Below are 16,377 nucleotides of genomic sequence, written 5' to 3'. Positions count from 1 at the left end.
TTTTTTAGAATAATGATTTAATTAGGCTACCCTAAATAACGACACAGCCTATATCTTTTTATAGTCTTTTATTCATCACTAGCCTTTTATAAGTCAGTTAATGATCTAATAACAATCTAATTCTAATGATTTTGTATGTTTGACATTATAATTACTTTATTACGCATTTTTTTTCTTTAAAAAAAAAAGTGGCAGAAGTGGGCTTCGTAGTGTCTCGACCCGAATACCTACAAAATGTTCAATGGAATTTGGTGAGGGGAGGCAATTTTCAGATAATGGGATATGGGGGCGCTGTAGAGGAATTTATGCATTTGCAATAGGAAATGACTTTTAACGTAAGATATGCTACAAGGCGATCGTTTTGTAAACAGGTCATAAAGCTATGGATTAAAAACAATCTAATTGTTGCCTTATTGAATTGAAGTAAAGTTGTTTTACAGTTGTTCCTCTCAGCTTTGTGCTGGACTTCCCTTGTCTGGGATTGTAACACACTGCCCCACTTCTCTCTCTCTCTCTCTCTCTCTCTCTCTCTCTCTCTCTCTCTCTCTGCAGACCTGCCTCTCCGTCAGTGTGTGAGAGGAGCAGCTGGCGGTCTCTGCTCAGCTCGGCTCGGCTCGGCTCTCTGCTCGCACAATGGCGCTGCGGGCTGCCCACCTCCTCTCGGCTTTGTTAGTGCTCTGTAGCGGACCACAGCTTGTTTTAAGTTGTCCGAGTCGCTGTTTATGTTTCCGCACCACCGTGAGATGTATGCATCTAAACCTGGAAACCGTACCAGCAGTTTCTCCCCAGACTACCATCCTGTAAGTAACTTTTTCCTTCAGCCTGCAGGCTCACTGCACGGGAATGCAATGAATGCTCCTAAAGCCGGCAGCCCTTTTCCACATTAGAGGCCCTCTTGTGAAGTTCTACTGGATTTTATTATCTGAGTTGATAAAGCATGTAGTTACACAATGTTTGCATCTCAAACAGCGTGATTTAGGTTTACATTCAAACAGAGACTCTTGGAAAGCTTAGTTCCCATGGTTAGTGAAGAGGTTATTGCAATTTCTCAGGAAGTTTTCCCAAAGTTCTGACACCTGCCAGTGAGTTCAGCTGTTGTCTGTAGAGGTTAATGGAAAGGGGTTTTTAGGGTCACACAGCTGGTGAAGTCAGCCGCAAGCAATGTGGAGGGTAAAGCTGTTCAAAAGAGGAGAGGAGAGAGAGTTCTCAGTAAGTGTTAACTTCTCCTGCATAGTATAAATCATTACTCCTAATAAATCACTTACAGGAAGAAAAACACGGTCCTATCCTGCAGACTTATTTATTGGATGTGTTGTCATGCTTTGGGGAAATGTAAGCTTCATCATTTGGCAAGATGCTTGTGGGCTTGTATTTTTAAGTGGTCCTCACACTGGAGGCCATGACTCCAGCAACATGTAACCATTTTGTGGTTTTGATGGGGGTTTGAAGTGTTGATGACTCACTGCATGTATGTGCCCAATCAGTCTTTGCCTCCTTTTATTTTTATTCTTGGTATGATTTTGAAATGGATCATGAGAAACCTGGTTCCAGAGGATCCAGATTACTCATTATCTCTGTGCAGGTGTGTCATGATTTCTCCCTCTGAGTCTCTATTCAGTACCAATAAAGAATCATCAGAAACATGGAGACAGGTTTCTTTTGGATGACTTCAAGTAGGATGTGCCGGTCTGTCAAAACCTGATTTCTTATTATACCTTGGAAACTTCAACAGAACCCAGAATATCGGCCATCTACATGTATCTAATCCAGGTTTTCATCTTTCTGTAGTGATACAGAACATGGTGACTAAGGTGATGAAAAATCAAAACACTGGTGCACATAGACGACCTGAAGCGTGCTTACTAGTATGAACATGTTAACGACGATATAAATAACCTGGTTACTCATGGTACTGTGTAAATATATGACGAAAGCAGCAAGTGTTGGAAACAAAAGGGTAACTCTGGGTATTCAGGACCAAAACTATAGTTCATTACTCACACCGGTACATCTCCATGGTAACCCATGTCGCCCACCTAATCTGCTTTTCGGGATCTACTCATGCCCAGTGATAGAAAACATTTTCTGTCCTTCCTTAGATTCAAAAACCTGGGTAACAGACTCGTCTAACGTCCTAATACTACAGTATAATCTGCTGATTCTTTGTCAAATGTGCCGCTCTGCTGGCAGTAGTTCAAGGTCATATGCTGCAAACATTGCTCCCTTTATGCAGAAGCACTCATGGGAACCCTGGGTTGACACATTGAGTTAATTAATGGTGTACCTTTAGTGTTGAGTTAGATTTCTTTAGTTTTGATTTGTTAAGTCCCCTTCCCTTAACGCTCACTCTCCCTAAGTAGTATCTGCTTCTGCTTTGTTATGTTCCATTTAATATCAGACTCATAAAAAGGGTCATAATTGGGATTTTAAAAAAAAAGATGTCTGCTCTCAGTTTGGAGCTGTTTCTGAAGCCATCTTTGTTCTTGGGAGAGTTTTGTCGCACAGGTTAAACTCCCATGTTTGACTTTCCCTCTGAGATGAAAGGAAGGGAAATACTTCTTAACTTGACGAGCACTTGTGAACGTGTCCTGGTTGTCAGGAGTCACACAGCTAAACAATTTCCTTTTTCATGTCGCTCGCTGCACTTTCTCACAGCCCCCCGAATGAGAGAACACAGAGCTCCAGATCTGTCCAATCTCCCAAATATGCAGCAACCCCTTTTGTCTGTAATTGGTCACTGCAGTCTTGTTGTGCATTTCAGTCCATAATGCATGGACCTATAAATAGCTCCATTCAGCCTGTAAGCTAAAAGGGACAAAGGGGCAACTCAACCAGTCTGAAACCGCAGCTACACTCAGAATTAGTCCCTCAATACTTGGGTCGGCCTGGAAGGGAAACCCATGGAGCAGGAGCACCCTTACCCGGGTACTCCAGAAGGACACATGAAAGTCCAGGCTTCACCGCAGCAATGAAAGGCTTGTGTAGGTTTTTCTGTAGGATGTGTCTCAATCTGTCCGAGGGGCCGATCAGAGCAAGAGAGCACGCTGTGTTTTTCCCCACACGCTTTCATGCTGCTGAGCTTTGAAGCTGCAGCCACTTGTCGCTTCGCCCCCCCTCGCTCGGCCGTCGTGTCAGGACATGAATGCACTTCCTACCCTCATCCTGCTGTATTAAACATTCAACACATCACTGGTGCGGGTCTATAGATGGAAACTTCCTGTACACTGGCTGAGCCTAAGCCCACCAGGCACTGTTGATAGGAATGTCTCAATGTGAGGAGGAGTTTTTGTCCTTGGAGTTTGTGGTCTGCTGCTTGCTGTGGCTGATCAAATTAAGCTTCATAACATGAGAGCAGAGAGGACTGAAACATGTCTTTCAACAGAGTCTGCTGAGGAGTGCACGCTGCAGCCTCTAATTTGAAGCTTTAATGTAGCAGCAAAGGTCCTTAGGGTTCAAACTCTTCTCTACATCCTGAGAGCTTTGCAGGATTAGGTAACAGTAGGTGAGGACTTTTGTGTGTGTGTGTGTGTGTGCGTGTGTGTGTGTGTGTGTGTGTGTGTGTGTGTGTGTGTGTGTGTGTGTGTGCGTGTGTGTGTGTGTGTGTGTGCGTGTGTGCGTGTGTGCGTGTGTGTGTGTGCGTGTGTGTGTGTGTGTGTGTGTGTGTGTAGACACTTGACCCGCAGCTATGCACCGTATAGGAAGGCGCTGCATTCCTTCTTCCACGTGGCAACGTGCCAACTGGAGGAATTTAAAACAATAATAACAAAAGGGTGTGAGATGATCTGCTTTTTAAGCCTTTGTGTGGACTGGAATAAGTGATGGAGAGGTAAATTACATCTCTTAATCAAGGTAGCTAAACAGTTGAACATTGCATATTCCTACTTATTATTTTTTAATATTTATTGCATGAATCTGTTTTTATTGGTCTTTCCTTTTTATTTCCTTTAACTTGTGTATTAAACGGGTTAGGGCGAGTCACAATTGATGGGATTGTACGATTGATGATTTGTGATGAATTGTGATCTTCTTGACTTATGATTTTTATGGTCAACATTAACGGAGAAGCTTTAAGCTTGCCTCCTTACACTGAGGGGAAAGAGTTCAGTAAGCTGAGAATGACTCATTGTCAACTAGGGCTGGGAATCTTTGGGTGTCTCACGATTTGATTTTGATTCTTGGGGTCTTGATTCGATTAAAATCTATTTTCAGTTCAAAACGATTCTGGATTTATGATTCAAAGTCTGTTTTTGAATAAGTACATACTTCAGGATCTACTCCAGTCATCTGAGGGACTGGCTGAATTTCTTGCTGCTCCATTTGGCATTCTACTGAGTTACAGAGCTAGCATTAGCACTTAGCAGGGAGTGACTGATTAGCCCAAAATGAATCTATTTCAAATCTCAGAAGATAAGAATCTAAATTTTTACATAAATCTTTTTTTTTTTGCCACCCCTATTGTCAACCACTGTCCAGATGAGGAAGGTGCTAGTCTGACAGGCTTTTAATTGTAGTTTGAAACTAAAAATACGAGTGTCTTCAACTTCTTTAAAGTCAAAACATCTCACCGTGTGACCTCTGGACCACTGCAGCAGAGAATAAAGATTTTTGGCTCAGAAGAATAACCGTGTATGGGATTTGTGCCAAGAGTTTTTCTATGACACTCTGACCAGCAAAACGTGATTTGTGTCTGTGTGTGTGTGTGTGTGTGTGTGTGTGTGTGTGTGTGTGTGTGTGTGTGTGTGTGTGTGTGTGTGTGTGTGGGTCCGTCTTAGTGGCCCACATTCGTTTTTCAGCTGTTTTCTCAAAGGACTCAGTTTGAGGCATGGCGGTAAATTCCGTTTCCTTTCTGTAATGTCACTGCTGCATATCTTCTCAGGGATCTGTTGGAGTTGGAGACATGGTTTCTTGTGCATTAGCGCTGTTTCCCATCATTCCCATCATTAGATATAAACTGTTTGTATGATGTGGTGTATAAGAGCCTTTCTGATGTCTTTCCTCTTTCCATTATTTTAAAATGTTTTGTCTTATTTTATTCCTTTAAAGTGCTATTCCAATGTTTCTAAACGCACACCTTATTTATTTTTTTAAAGTGGATGTCTAAAGCAGTGGTTCTCAACTGGTAGGTTGGGACCCAAAAGTGGGTCTCAGAGCCATTTTGAGTGGGTCGTGAAATGTGTGCCTGGAAGAAAAATGCTGTCAAAAAGTCTATGAAGCGTTTTTTTTAACAAGTTTGTTTCATTCAGTTTTTTTGTTCTATCACGCTTAGTAACGTCCGAGGTCCAAACTGCACAGTTTGTGTTTAAATAAATCTGATTGATTGAAAAATATAAGAAATTTGGGTCGCAATTTCTCATGAAGGAGTAGTTGATGGGTCCTGAGGCTCGACCAGTTGAGAACCTCTGGTCTACAAGAACATTGAATGTTCTCAGAGCAGCTGTGAACAGGTCTCTAATAGCTGCTGTCCAAATGATTTCAGGGCAAGGGGCTAAATCAACCTGTGAACTAGTTTATTTGTGTTTTATTAAGAGTTCAACAACAGCACATTATTGTTTGATTCAGAGGTAGACCATTGTTAGGAAAACACTCCTGCAGTGTCTTTTTTTTGTTTTTAGTTCTTGGAGATAGATTACATGTTTTAAATGGAGTCAGTTAGTTTTGAAGAGGGCAGCGTTACTTCTTTTTTTTTTTTTTTTAAAGATTTATTTTTGGGTTTTTACCTTTAATGAAGAGATAGGACAGTGGATAGAGCTGGAAATCAGGGAGAGAAAGAAAGGATCTTACCTCAACAAAAAGTCAGACACCTGTAATGACAACATTTACTTTGCATCCATAATGGCCAGGTTAGAAGTTGCCGGCTGAACCAGACTGGAGCAACCGCGAACATTTTCCCAATATTTATATTTTTAAAAAGCTCCAAAATGCTTCAAATGGGTTTCAATTCTGTGGCTGTGTTACTGGATGAATGATAGCAGACCACAACACAAGTGGCAACATCAGGAAGGCTGTGTAGTCAGGTCAGCAGGGGTTTGTTGTCACAGTGTCACCAGGTTTTGGACATGTTTACACTGCATGGATGAGCCTGCTCATAGCATTGATAAGCACACATTTCTGTAACAGAGTCTGCATTGATATCCAGAAAAACCAGCGATTGTTCTCTTAAGTGTCCTAAACGTCTTCTACCCCTCAGCCGGTTCACTGCCCCACAAACAGTGTCCTGCTCTGACTGGGTGACGGTGCGGGTGAGTCAGGAGGTGAAAGTGGAGGTCCATTGTGTGGAATTTGCTGCAGTCAGGCTTTGTTAGGCGCTCAGTCTCTGCTGCATTATGGAATGCAAAGCCAGAAATCCCCCAAGCTTTGCTCATTTGCGCAGAGCGATAGCGCCCAAGATAGTTGTTGAGAGACACTCTTATGGCCCCCTTCCTGTGCCAGTATGGCCGGACAGCTGGTGAACTGTAGATCAAGTTTCTTCTGAATTAGTTCCTGAAGATGAATTCTTAATAAACACCTTATTGCACTCATCATATTGGAGATGGATAACATTTGAACACCTATTGAATTGCAGGAATGTGTGTACAACTAATTTCATGAATTTCTAAAGTCCAATCACCAAGAGAACATATTGTGACTCTTATAGTAATGAGATTGTTTTTTTTTGTCTTCTGTTTTTATAGCTTGATTTTATTTGTCCATAACTTACTTGTCTAAGGATTCAGAGAAGTAGCACAGACTAGGGCTGGGAAATCAATCAAACCAACATTCAGAACCTCTAATCGACGTAATCTTGCCGATTACTTTGATTATTTTCAGGGCAGAGTCACTTGACGCGTCATTTGGACACATTTTGTCTTTAAGGAAGACGATTTGGACTTGCTTCTTGCTGTATGAGGAGGAGCTTCTGAATTTACAGCCGTAATGCTTCAACTCTTTCATTTATAATTGCCAGCACAACCTCCATATATATATGTTCTGCTATAAGAGGTAAAAAAAAGGCATGAAGATGTCTGTTGACCTTTCCATAGAATTAAACACTTTGTCTCACCATCCCCACCTTTTTTTCTGCAAGCTTTTGTTAACATAGTGAACTTTAAATTATCTGTTGATGGTTCAACTAAATCAATGTTTACCTTCAGTTTCACTTGGGACTTGAACCTCTGTCTCCAAAGTGAAGGTTAAGCACTGTTTGGACCCAAACATCATCTGCAGACCACGCCCAAATCTGACGTTTACAGTTGGTCTTCTATGTTGCTCAGAGAAGTTGCTCTTGTTTCTCCGATCAATACCTTTTGCTCCTGTATGAGACGCCAAGGGCAGGGACAAAGCTTCGGTAATGATAATAATTTATACGTTATTGATCCCGCGAGGGGTCTAGTTAACATGCTACACAAACATAGGCCGAAATACACACACATGCACAAACAGGATCCTATGGACATGCACTAATGGAGAGGTCTCAGAGTGAGGGGGCTGCCCACAGCGGGCGCTCCTGAGCTGGTGGGGGGGGGGGTTAGGTGCCTTGCTCAAGGGCACCTCGGCAGTGCTCAGGAAGTGGACTGGCACCTCTCCAGCTACCAGACCAATTTCCGGACTTGGTCCGTGCCGGGACTTGAACCAGCAACCCTCCGATTCCCAACCCAAGTCCCTACAGACTGAGCTACTGCCGCCCGAATGACTCAAGGGTTCAACAATGGAATACATTTTCACTGTACAAATCGCTGTCATGGCAGATCCACACAGACCCTGCTTAGTATTGCAAATGACTAAATCCCAGATAATTCTCATGCCATACTTACACGGCTTGACGTACCCAATCAACTGTCAAGACAGTAGATAGAATATATTTATTGATAGTAAATACATGGAGGTGGGGAAAAGTCCACAATAACACGAACTAGACTTTTATGTGTTGCCTTTGTAAGTAGGAGGAGCTGGGGTGTAATCTGTCTAACCCTTCCTGGTAAAAAAGTAAAGGGCATTCGACATTAATGGTATGTACAATTCTTCACCATTTCCTTGAAGAGATCAAATCTTTCCCAGCAAACACTGATGGGACAGTGATTAAAGGAATCCAACAACAGGGTGTTTTATTTTGGGCCACACCGAGCTAAAGGGCGATGGTTCCTGTGATTGTTCCTGAGTTACTGTATATACTGCTTCAAGTTCTCTTTAGCTCTCTGCAAAAACAGTGTCTTCACTTCCCAGCTAACATAAAGTGGGTTTGTGACCTCCTCTTTACTTTATCGGCATCATCATTTAACTTTGACCCTCAGCTGCAGCGATGCAAATCCTTCAGACTCCAGCACTCTTTTGACAAGAAACAAACCCCCTTGTCATTTTTCCACAGGAAGTGTCCAGCTGAGGAACTATTGCATCCATGTTTGGGGATGTTGGTTCGCTGTTCCTCCAACCGAGCGAGAGCCATGTTCTTGTTTAACTGAGAGTGAGTCACTAATGTGTGCGGGAGTCCTCAGCAAACTCACTTGGGCATGTGTCACAGAGCCAAGCGACTCCCCCTGCCTAGAGAGGGAGAGAACGGGAGAAAGAAGTCCACACATGGCACTCAGATGCTGGTTGATCTGGGCAGCAGCCAGGTTCACTCGCCATCCTAGATCAGACAAGAATTTACAGAAACCTCATTTGCACAGTTTCTGCATCATATTTCTGTCTGCTTTGAGAAGGCACAAGAAGTCAACGCAAACGGCAAATGATATTATTGTTGTAATGTGGTGGTCAAACCTCTGATGACGAGTGAGTCATGAGGGCATTAGGTTGCTTGTCAGAGGCATTGTTGACCAAGTAAATACAAGAAGACAATTTACTTTCAAATACATTGGGGCTTGGGGGAAAACTTGTGTATATTTAAATGGGCCACAAATAAGTTACTCATTTACTGACAGAAAAATAACTTAAAATGTGTTTGCATTAAAACAGTGTAGGTGACCACAGGAGGGCGTGAGGAGATTTAATCGAAGTTAAAATATTAAGGCTGTTTAGTCAAGAATCTTGTGATGCTATACATTCATGATACAGAGGTTTAGATTAAATATTTGAATGTTAGGCATGGGAGCTGCAGAGTTGGCCCGGGTGGGTGGGCACAGGTAATACTGGGTCTGTGCGCACTGCTGACGCCATCATATGGAAGCGTCAAGCTTACTTGGTATAATCATGCTTGAGTGATGCTTGCAGCGGGGCATTTAAGGCGACATTGCACGCTGAACTGAGCCAAAATGAAGAGGCTGCACCGGGGTGATTCCAGTTGAATAAAGTTTACATTAAGGAAATCTTTTTATGGCTGTCAAAAAACTAACTTTCAAATAATGATTCGGTAAGCTGGACTGGTCTGTTGCGCTCACATATATCGTTGTAAGTGTTAAGTTAACCAGAAAGTCTTTTCCTCATTCTGTTTTGGAGCAGAGGAACTCTTGTCCCTAAACCACCTCAGTGCACTCACTGGACCTCCAGCTCTCTCTCACACTGAGAGGCCAAAACACTGCAGGCGGATTGTCAGCATTGTCTAGTCTAAATAGGTCATTCTCATTATCTTTTTGAGAAATATAAGGCTTCAGTTCAATGCCAAAAAAACTGCAGAACAAACAAAGTGAGCCTCATGGTAAAAGCATGCATTCAGTATCCTGTAAATGTGAACGTCTGTTTTCTCTTTGTTAGCTGGCGTGCTAGCGTATCAGCATGCTATGTTAGATTAGCAGCCCACCACCCCGTGTGGGTAAATGACAAATTTCTTTGTTCCCAAAAGGAAATCAAATGATCTTTTGTCCTGCTCTCACTGTACTAGTGCTATTGTTGTTAAATTCCCATGGCTCCTTCATCACAGAGCCAAGGACGCTGTTCACTTTGAGACTTTTTGTCTAAGCAGGACTCAGAATAGTCTGTTAGTCTCTGTGTTAGCCCTGCTGTTTATTATGTCCTCTGGCACTGTGCCATCTAAACATATTAATGGAAGTGAACAAACTGTCCTGAAACAAGTGTCATATATAAAATTCAGTGTTTAATACAGTCTTATTCACTCAATGAATTTCTAAGTGAAGAATGTGTTGTTTACTAAATGTCCTCCAGACCTCTTCCGGTGTTTTTTCCCGTTGTGAACTGACTCATTTTCCTCTTCTGCTGTTCTTTGTTCCTGGATGATAAACCATTTCAAAGCATCTATATAAACCATTCTGTTCTCCTGCTCAAGTGTAGTCATTATTTCCTTTTTAATTGAACTACAACAATTGTGCTTTTGTGCTTGTAACAGGACAGAGTTGGAGTGTGTGAACAAAATCTTGAGTTATAGTTTGAATATGGTTTATTCACTGATATCTGCTTATGAATACAGAATAAACAGCGTGAGTCTATCATGACTGAGCAGGCTTTGGTTGTAGGGAGGATGATTCTGCATGAAGAGAGCAAAGGGAGTAAAACACATTGGTCAAAATCCAATCCCAGAACCCATCAGCTATCATCTGACAACAACAATATAGCTTTTTATTAATCACTATAAATAGATATGTGTTTACGGCTGAAGATAACAATCGGTTAAAGGTGCCGCTAGACTCAAAACCTGCTCTCGCGTCTCAAGTTCCTGCTGACTGTAAACGATGATAAGGGCCTTTATCTACTAGCTGCTTTTTGCACTAGCATGGCTCTTTCCATACAAAACAAAATACGTTTTTCAAACTCAGGGCTCATTGTCCAAAATGCAAAAACAGTAGTTACCCCAGCTTCTATTGTTGCTGCGTTCACAGGGCCAAGTTTTTTCAACTTTTGGAACAACCCTCAACTTTCACTGTCACTTCTCACTCACTGACCAATCAAAATCAAGAAGGGTCAGGTCCACCTTTAAATCTGTAGACTGCCACCCATGTGACGTTTCTCCTTCAATCTGAATGAGGTGTAATGGGGGGGGGGGGTGAAGTAATCCCCCCCCCCCGTACTGTCTTCAGAGGTAGTCACAGAGGCGAGACAGTTTCCGCAGAGCCATCAGGGGAGTGCAGCGCTGTGTGTGCATGCATTTCTGACTGTGTGGAGCTCCCGCTTTGCCGTGCTTCATCAATGTTGAAATATGAATTTACAAAGAGGTACAGCTGAGCTTAGTTACGGCACTTTAAAGAGCCCATATAAAGCCCTATATATGGGGTTCGTATATTTAATCTGTGGACCTACTTTTGTACGTTCACAATAGCTAAAGTCCAAAAAAAGTGTCTGTTTTCATGTACTGCTCCTCCTTGCTCCCTCTCCGCTCTGAGTCCATCAGCTGCACTCTGTTGAGCCCACACTGTTAGACCCCACGTGGGCCAAGTCTGCTCTGATTGGTCTGCCGATCCGCTCTGTCGTTATTGGTCAGTTGCTCAGCACGCGTCTCGGAAATTTCAACATGAGCTGCAGGGCTTGCCACAACGAGCCAATGGGCTTAGATCAGTGATCTCACACTGACAATGACGTCGGACTGACAGCATTTTTTTTTCGAGGGGGGCTAGAACCGAGCGTTACATGCGGCTAATGCTACAGCTAACAGGAGGACGTAGGAGAAGCCGCGTTTCCGCGCATAGATGTGACTAAACATGCACAGGACACTTGGAAAACACACTAAAGAGCATATAAAACCAGAAAAAGCTGAATATGGGACCTTTAAAAAAACAAAAAACAATCTGATAAGGGCTATTGATTGCAAAAAGTTTTTAACAGAGTACCAAAAAAGAGCCTCACAGCTCTGTGCTGGAGATTAAGTGTTAATTGTGTGGATGGGTTTTCGTTTCTGGTTTAATGTGGGTGTCCAGAGTCCGGTTTTGGCACGTGTACACACACACACACACACACCATTATTAACAGATCTACAGACAAAACCATCACTTGGACAAAAACACTGTACTCATCAGTGTCACTGCTGCAACTTTCAGTTTCACTCACTGAAAGCCTGAGAGAGCTCAGTGATGATGTCATCATCAGCTCCAACACTTCAGGACACTGTGGTCAGCTGAGTCCCTCCTCACTGCTGCAACAAACAACACTCTGCTTGACCTTATCAAGCCCTCTCTTTAAAACCAATCATCTCAGATACACACACTGAGCCAACGCAGCATTAAGGTTACCACACTTATAATCAGGAATCTTTAGTGAGTGCAGTCACAGTCACATATCTGTGCAGACAGTTTGTATGACATGGTAACGCTGTTTAACAAGAATTTGTCTCCTGCACCCTTTCTTTATTTTGGATTTGGACAAAACTCCCGAAAGTGAAAACAAACAGAACTAAAAGTGCGACACAGCTGTACAGTAACTGCACGTTGTAGAAATCGCTGGACACATATCGTCACAAATCGTCATGCAGGAAGACTGTTGAAACTTGTTGAAACTTGTTGAAACTCTTCAAAAACCGGACTGCGTCTTAAATACAGGCAGAGCTCTCCTTGCTGATGTGTCGTTCATTATAAGAAGGACGTAGAGGTTGGACTTTCTCACACTTCTTTCACTTTATAGACTTTCAGAAATCCCAATCATTGCTTTCATGTCTGCACCTGAGGAGGCTGCTGCCTGAACCGGCACGTACAGGCCATGTGACATGCGGTCCCCCTCCTCCTGCTCCTCACCTTCATCCTCCAGTGCTGCAGGCAGTAACGCAGGACAGCCCCTGCCTCAGCATGTCAGGGCAGTCCACTCTGCACCCTGAGCTCGATGCTTGCAGAGAAGTGTGTTTTTAAAGGGTGCTGTACACCTCTCTTTTCTGAAGCTCTAAATGCGTCAAAGCTGTAGACGCTAAGCACTTGTCTTTCAACATTTTGAGGTGTTAAGAGTTTCAGAGTTTTGAAGCTCTGTCGATTGAAAGTGGAGACATGTGACGCTCCACTTTTTATCTCGACAGTAAGAACTTAATGAAGTTTCTCACACGCTGAAGGCGTTGCCAGAAACAACAGTATCACTGCAGCTGAAGGACGTTCCACATGAAGCATGTCAGTTACATAAAAGCTCTCCGAGTGAATTCTTGCACCAGCCTCACAGCCTATATGAAAGGAAGTGAGCATATGAAAAAGCTGGACTCGCTCTGATTGGATCCATATGTGAGGGCTTTTTACAGAGCCAGTGACCCGTAAACATTTCAGTGCCTATGAAATCAGTTGATTCTGTTATCTGGCCTACATTTCCATGGAGCAGAAATACTTGGGAATGTATGGCTTTAGCTTGATGCGTTTAAAGAAATATAAAACAAGACGAATGCTTAGCTAATGATTAGATCTGCTCTTGAATTCAATCTATGTGCTTGGCATGTGTATCATGAAAGGTGGTTTCAGACATCTTTAAACAGAAAAAAAGGTAAAGCTGTTTTTTTTATTTCTCCAAACTGAAGAAAGATCTGAAGCGTCTCATTACGCTGGCATATTGACTGTACGCTGTGACTGTGTGACCCAGTCTCACAGTATTTACTTTGTAAGGTCATCTGCTAACAAGAATGTTGGTAAGACGGTCCAAGTTGTTACTGTGGGAGTGGAGTCTTCTTAAGGAGAGGGGTTGATGTGTTGCTCCCTTTTCCTCAGTGCAGTCAGTGATAAATCTGCTTCATGGTTCCACCCAAGTCTTCTCTTCTTCTCTTTTGGCTGAAGGTTTCTTCAATGTGCTTTTGTCTCAGGATGCCATGCAAGGTTACATAATGCAGAACTGTCTGTTTTGGGTTAAAACCCCACAGTCTATTAATTGGGAAAAGTATGTGAACAGTTGTAGAGACACTGAGGGGACTGACACACTGATATTAGGGATGTACCTGATTCATAATGCTTTGAGTGGCATCAGATTTAAACGTTTACAATTAAGATGGGATTTCAGTTAGTATTTCTTTCTACATTTATGAATACAGGATTAACTGTAAGGTGCAGAATTTCAAAAGTCTTGGCTGTCAACTGGATATAAGATAATTTCCAGCACGATACCTATAGTCTCTGTAGATTTCATCTTTATTATTCTACCAGAGGAAGGATTTTAGTCATATAGTCCTATCGTGCTGGCAATTTCATCCCACTTTCATCAGTCTGTTTCTGAGAGGAGGAGACCTGTGCCCATCTTTTGTCTTGAAGTTAACAATGAACAGCGCAGGAAAAGTAACCAAAAGTGCACCCAGAAATAAGTGAGTGTCTTTTCCTGACTTCCTGTGTCTGCTGAAAAGAAGAACCTGGTGTATATGAGTCCATTTGTTGTGTAGAGGAGAAGATCTTTGAGGCTCCTGGTAAAAACCTTGAGACCGAGAAACACCCAGACGTATTTTGAGACGCTGTAAATGAGGGGGGTCGCTGATGGCTCGGGGTGTTAGGTCGCGCCCCATGTAGGAGGCTATAGTCCTCCAAGCTGTCCACCTGGGCTCACAACTGACCTTTGACCCCTTCCCTAATGTCATTCCCTACTCTCTCTCTCTCTCTCTCTCGCTCTCTCTCTCTCTCTCTCTCTCTCTGGTTTCCTACTCTTTATTTTTTAAAGATTTATTTTTGGGCTTTTTGTGCCTTTAATGGAGAGATAGGACTGTGGATAGAGTTGGAAATCAGGGAGAGGGAGAGTGGGGGACGACATGCGGGAAAGGAGCCACAGGTGGGATTCGAACCTGGGGCGCGCGCACTTACCACTGCTCCACCAGAGCCCCCTGGTTTCCTCCTCTATCCAATGTATTATGAATAAATAAATGCCTGCTCCCGTCTTGCTCTGTGTGCCAAGAAAAAAACTCAAAAACTAAAGTACTATGATTCAACTGGAAAAAGTCAACTTGGGGTCTTGTAGGGGGCATCCCCCTTTAGCTTTGAATAAATTCTTCTCATATGCACGGCTGGTTCCACTTACTGAAATTATCTTATAAAAATATATTTAGCAAAATGGTTTAGCTGAAGGTCAAATGGCTTTGAGCCTAAGTTTCAAAAACACAATATCTGTGTTTAGAAGAAATGTTCTCATTACGTGTCATTATGTAGCTGGTAATGCCACCCGGGGGTTAACAGTGAGTTCAGCTTCTCAGAGCTGAATGCTTTAGGAGGGTCTGCAGCCTCTCACCTTTATGGCATGGACGGTGATTTTCCCAAAGACGGAGAGTGATTAGTGTCACTTCAGACTACATTGTTATGATAACACAGCCTCTTTAAATGAAGACGTTAAAGCAGAGAGATAGTGAAACCTGCTGACTGCTGCCATTAGCCCCTGTGACTGTTATCTTTGGGGCAAATGTTATATAAATCTGCGCTCATGATTAAAGCTTGACAGGGGCATTCCAGTGAGATGAGTAATGTGTCCAATTACGCTTCAGGATTATTACCCTCAGGCCCGGCTAAGGACCGCGCTTCATTCCTGTTTAACTGTGAAGCCAAGAATAACTATTGGATTTATGTATTTATGCGTTTTTTTCTCCTCCTGTTTTACAGAGATCTGAGGTTCAACAAAATCAAGGATTTACAACCGGGTTCCTTCAAACGATTAAAGAACCTCAACACACTGTAAGTCTGTTTCCTTCACCGCTGCAAATCTCCATATAGTATGACCTTTTTAAAGACGCATCGTATTACCTCCTTTAGTATGAAAATAATACAAATCACAAATCATAAAGTAATGTTAAGAAAATCCACTGAGACAGGACTAAAAATGAATCAATTCCACTTCCTTGTAACAGCTCCCTGCTAAATAATTGTCACTTCTATACAAAGTCCTATTTGTATAACACACACACACACACACACACACACACACACACACATTCTTGCTCTGTTCTGCTGTGGTTTCACACATGTAGGTCAGCTCGTAATCTTGGAGGAATTTCTTTTTCCACTTCCACCCAGAGGGCTATTTATCATATGTCCAGTCTGTGAGACAGTCCTTCATAGCAAAACTAATAAAAGCTGACCGCTCCAAGTTTTTTTTTTTTTTTGGGTTGTTGATACTATTTTTCATTGGCGACAAATTAGTTTGGCAACCTTCTTTTAATTTGGAGTAGTTGTTTTCTTCAGCTTGTGTAAACCTTATCCTTATCTCGACAGGCCACATTTCAGAGCGTCCAACCGGCTGCTTGAATAAATCCAACACACCTCACCACGTTCAGATATTTGCAAACATTATTGAGATGCTTTCCCATCCAATGCCTACTGTGGAGTGAGGGAGAATAAAAGCACTTCACTCCAGTATAACTCCTCTTAAATATCCATGACAGTTAATAATCATGAGAAAATATGCATGCCGGGGACATAGTGGATTTATTTTCAAAGTGAAGAAGAGACCCTTAAGGCAAGAGAAAAGCCCGGCCGGCCAGCGATGTGGATTGTCGAGAGCTTTACATCCTGAACAGCTCGTCATGGTTTCAAGCTGCAGATCCACAGACTGAATAATAATACAACCTAAAGTCTACGAGTCTTTCAACCACAGCAA

At 42.5% G+C, this 16,377-nt stretch overlaps 1 protein-coding gene across 2 annotated transcripts in view; it reads left to right on the top strand.

The window, feature by feature from the left end:
• The first annotated feature begins 563 nt into the window (after window positions 1–563).
• The window catches only part of LOC132993441 (peroxidasin), a 64,242-nt gene continuing 48,428 nt past the window's right edge, over window positions 564–16,377 (top strand). For both annotated transcript variants that reach the window (XM_061063294.1, XM_061063293.1), the window contains exons 1-2: window positions 564–800; window positions 15,384–15,455. In XM_061063294.1, the coding sequence (XP_060919277.1) occupies window positions 634–800; window positions 15,384–15,455 (239 nt within the window). In that variant the 5' untranslated portion in view covers window positions 564–633. The remainder of the gene's footprint in view (window positions 801–15,383; window positions 15,456–16,377) is intronic.

The sequence above is a fragment of the Labrus mixtus genome, chromosome 18 (genome assembly GCF_963584025.1).
Source record: "Labrus mixtus chromosome 18, fLabMix1.1, whole genome shotgun sequence".
Classification (NCBI taxonomy): Eukaryota; Metazoa; Chordata; class Actinopteri; order Labriformes; family Labridae; genus Labrus; species Labrus mixtus.
This window is presented reverse-complemented; position numbering and strand designations above follow the sequence as displayed.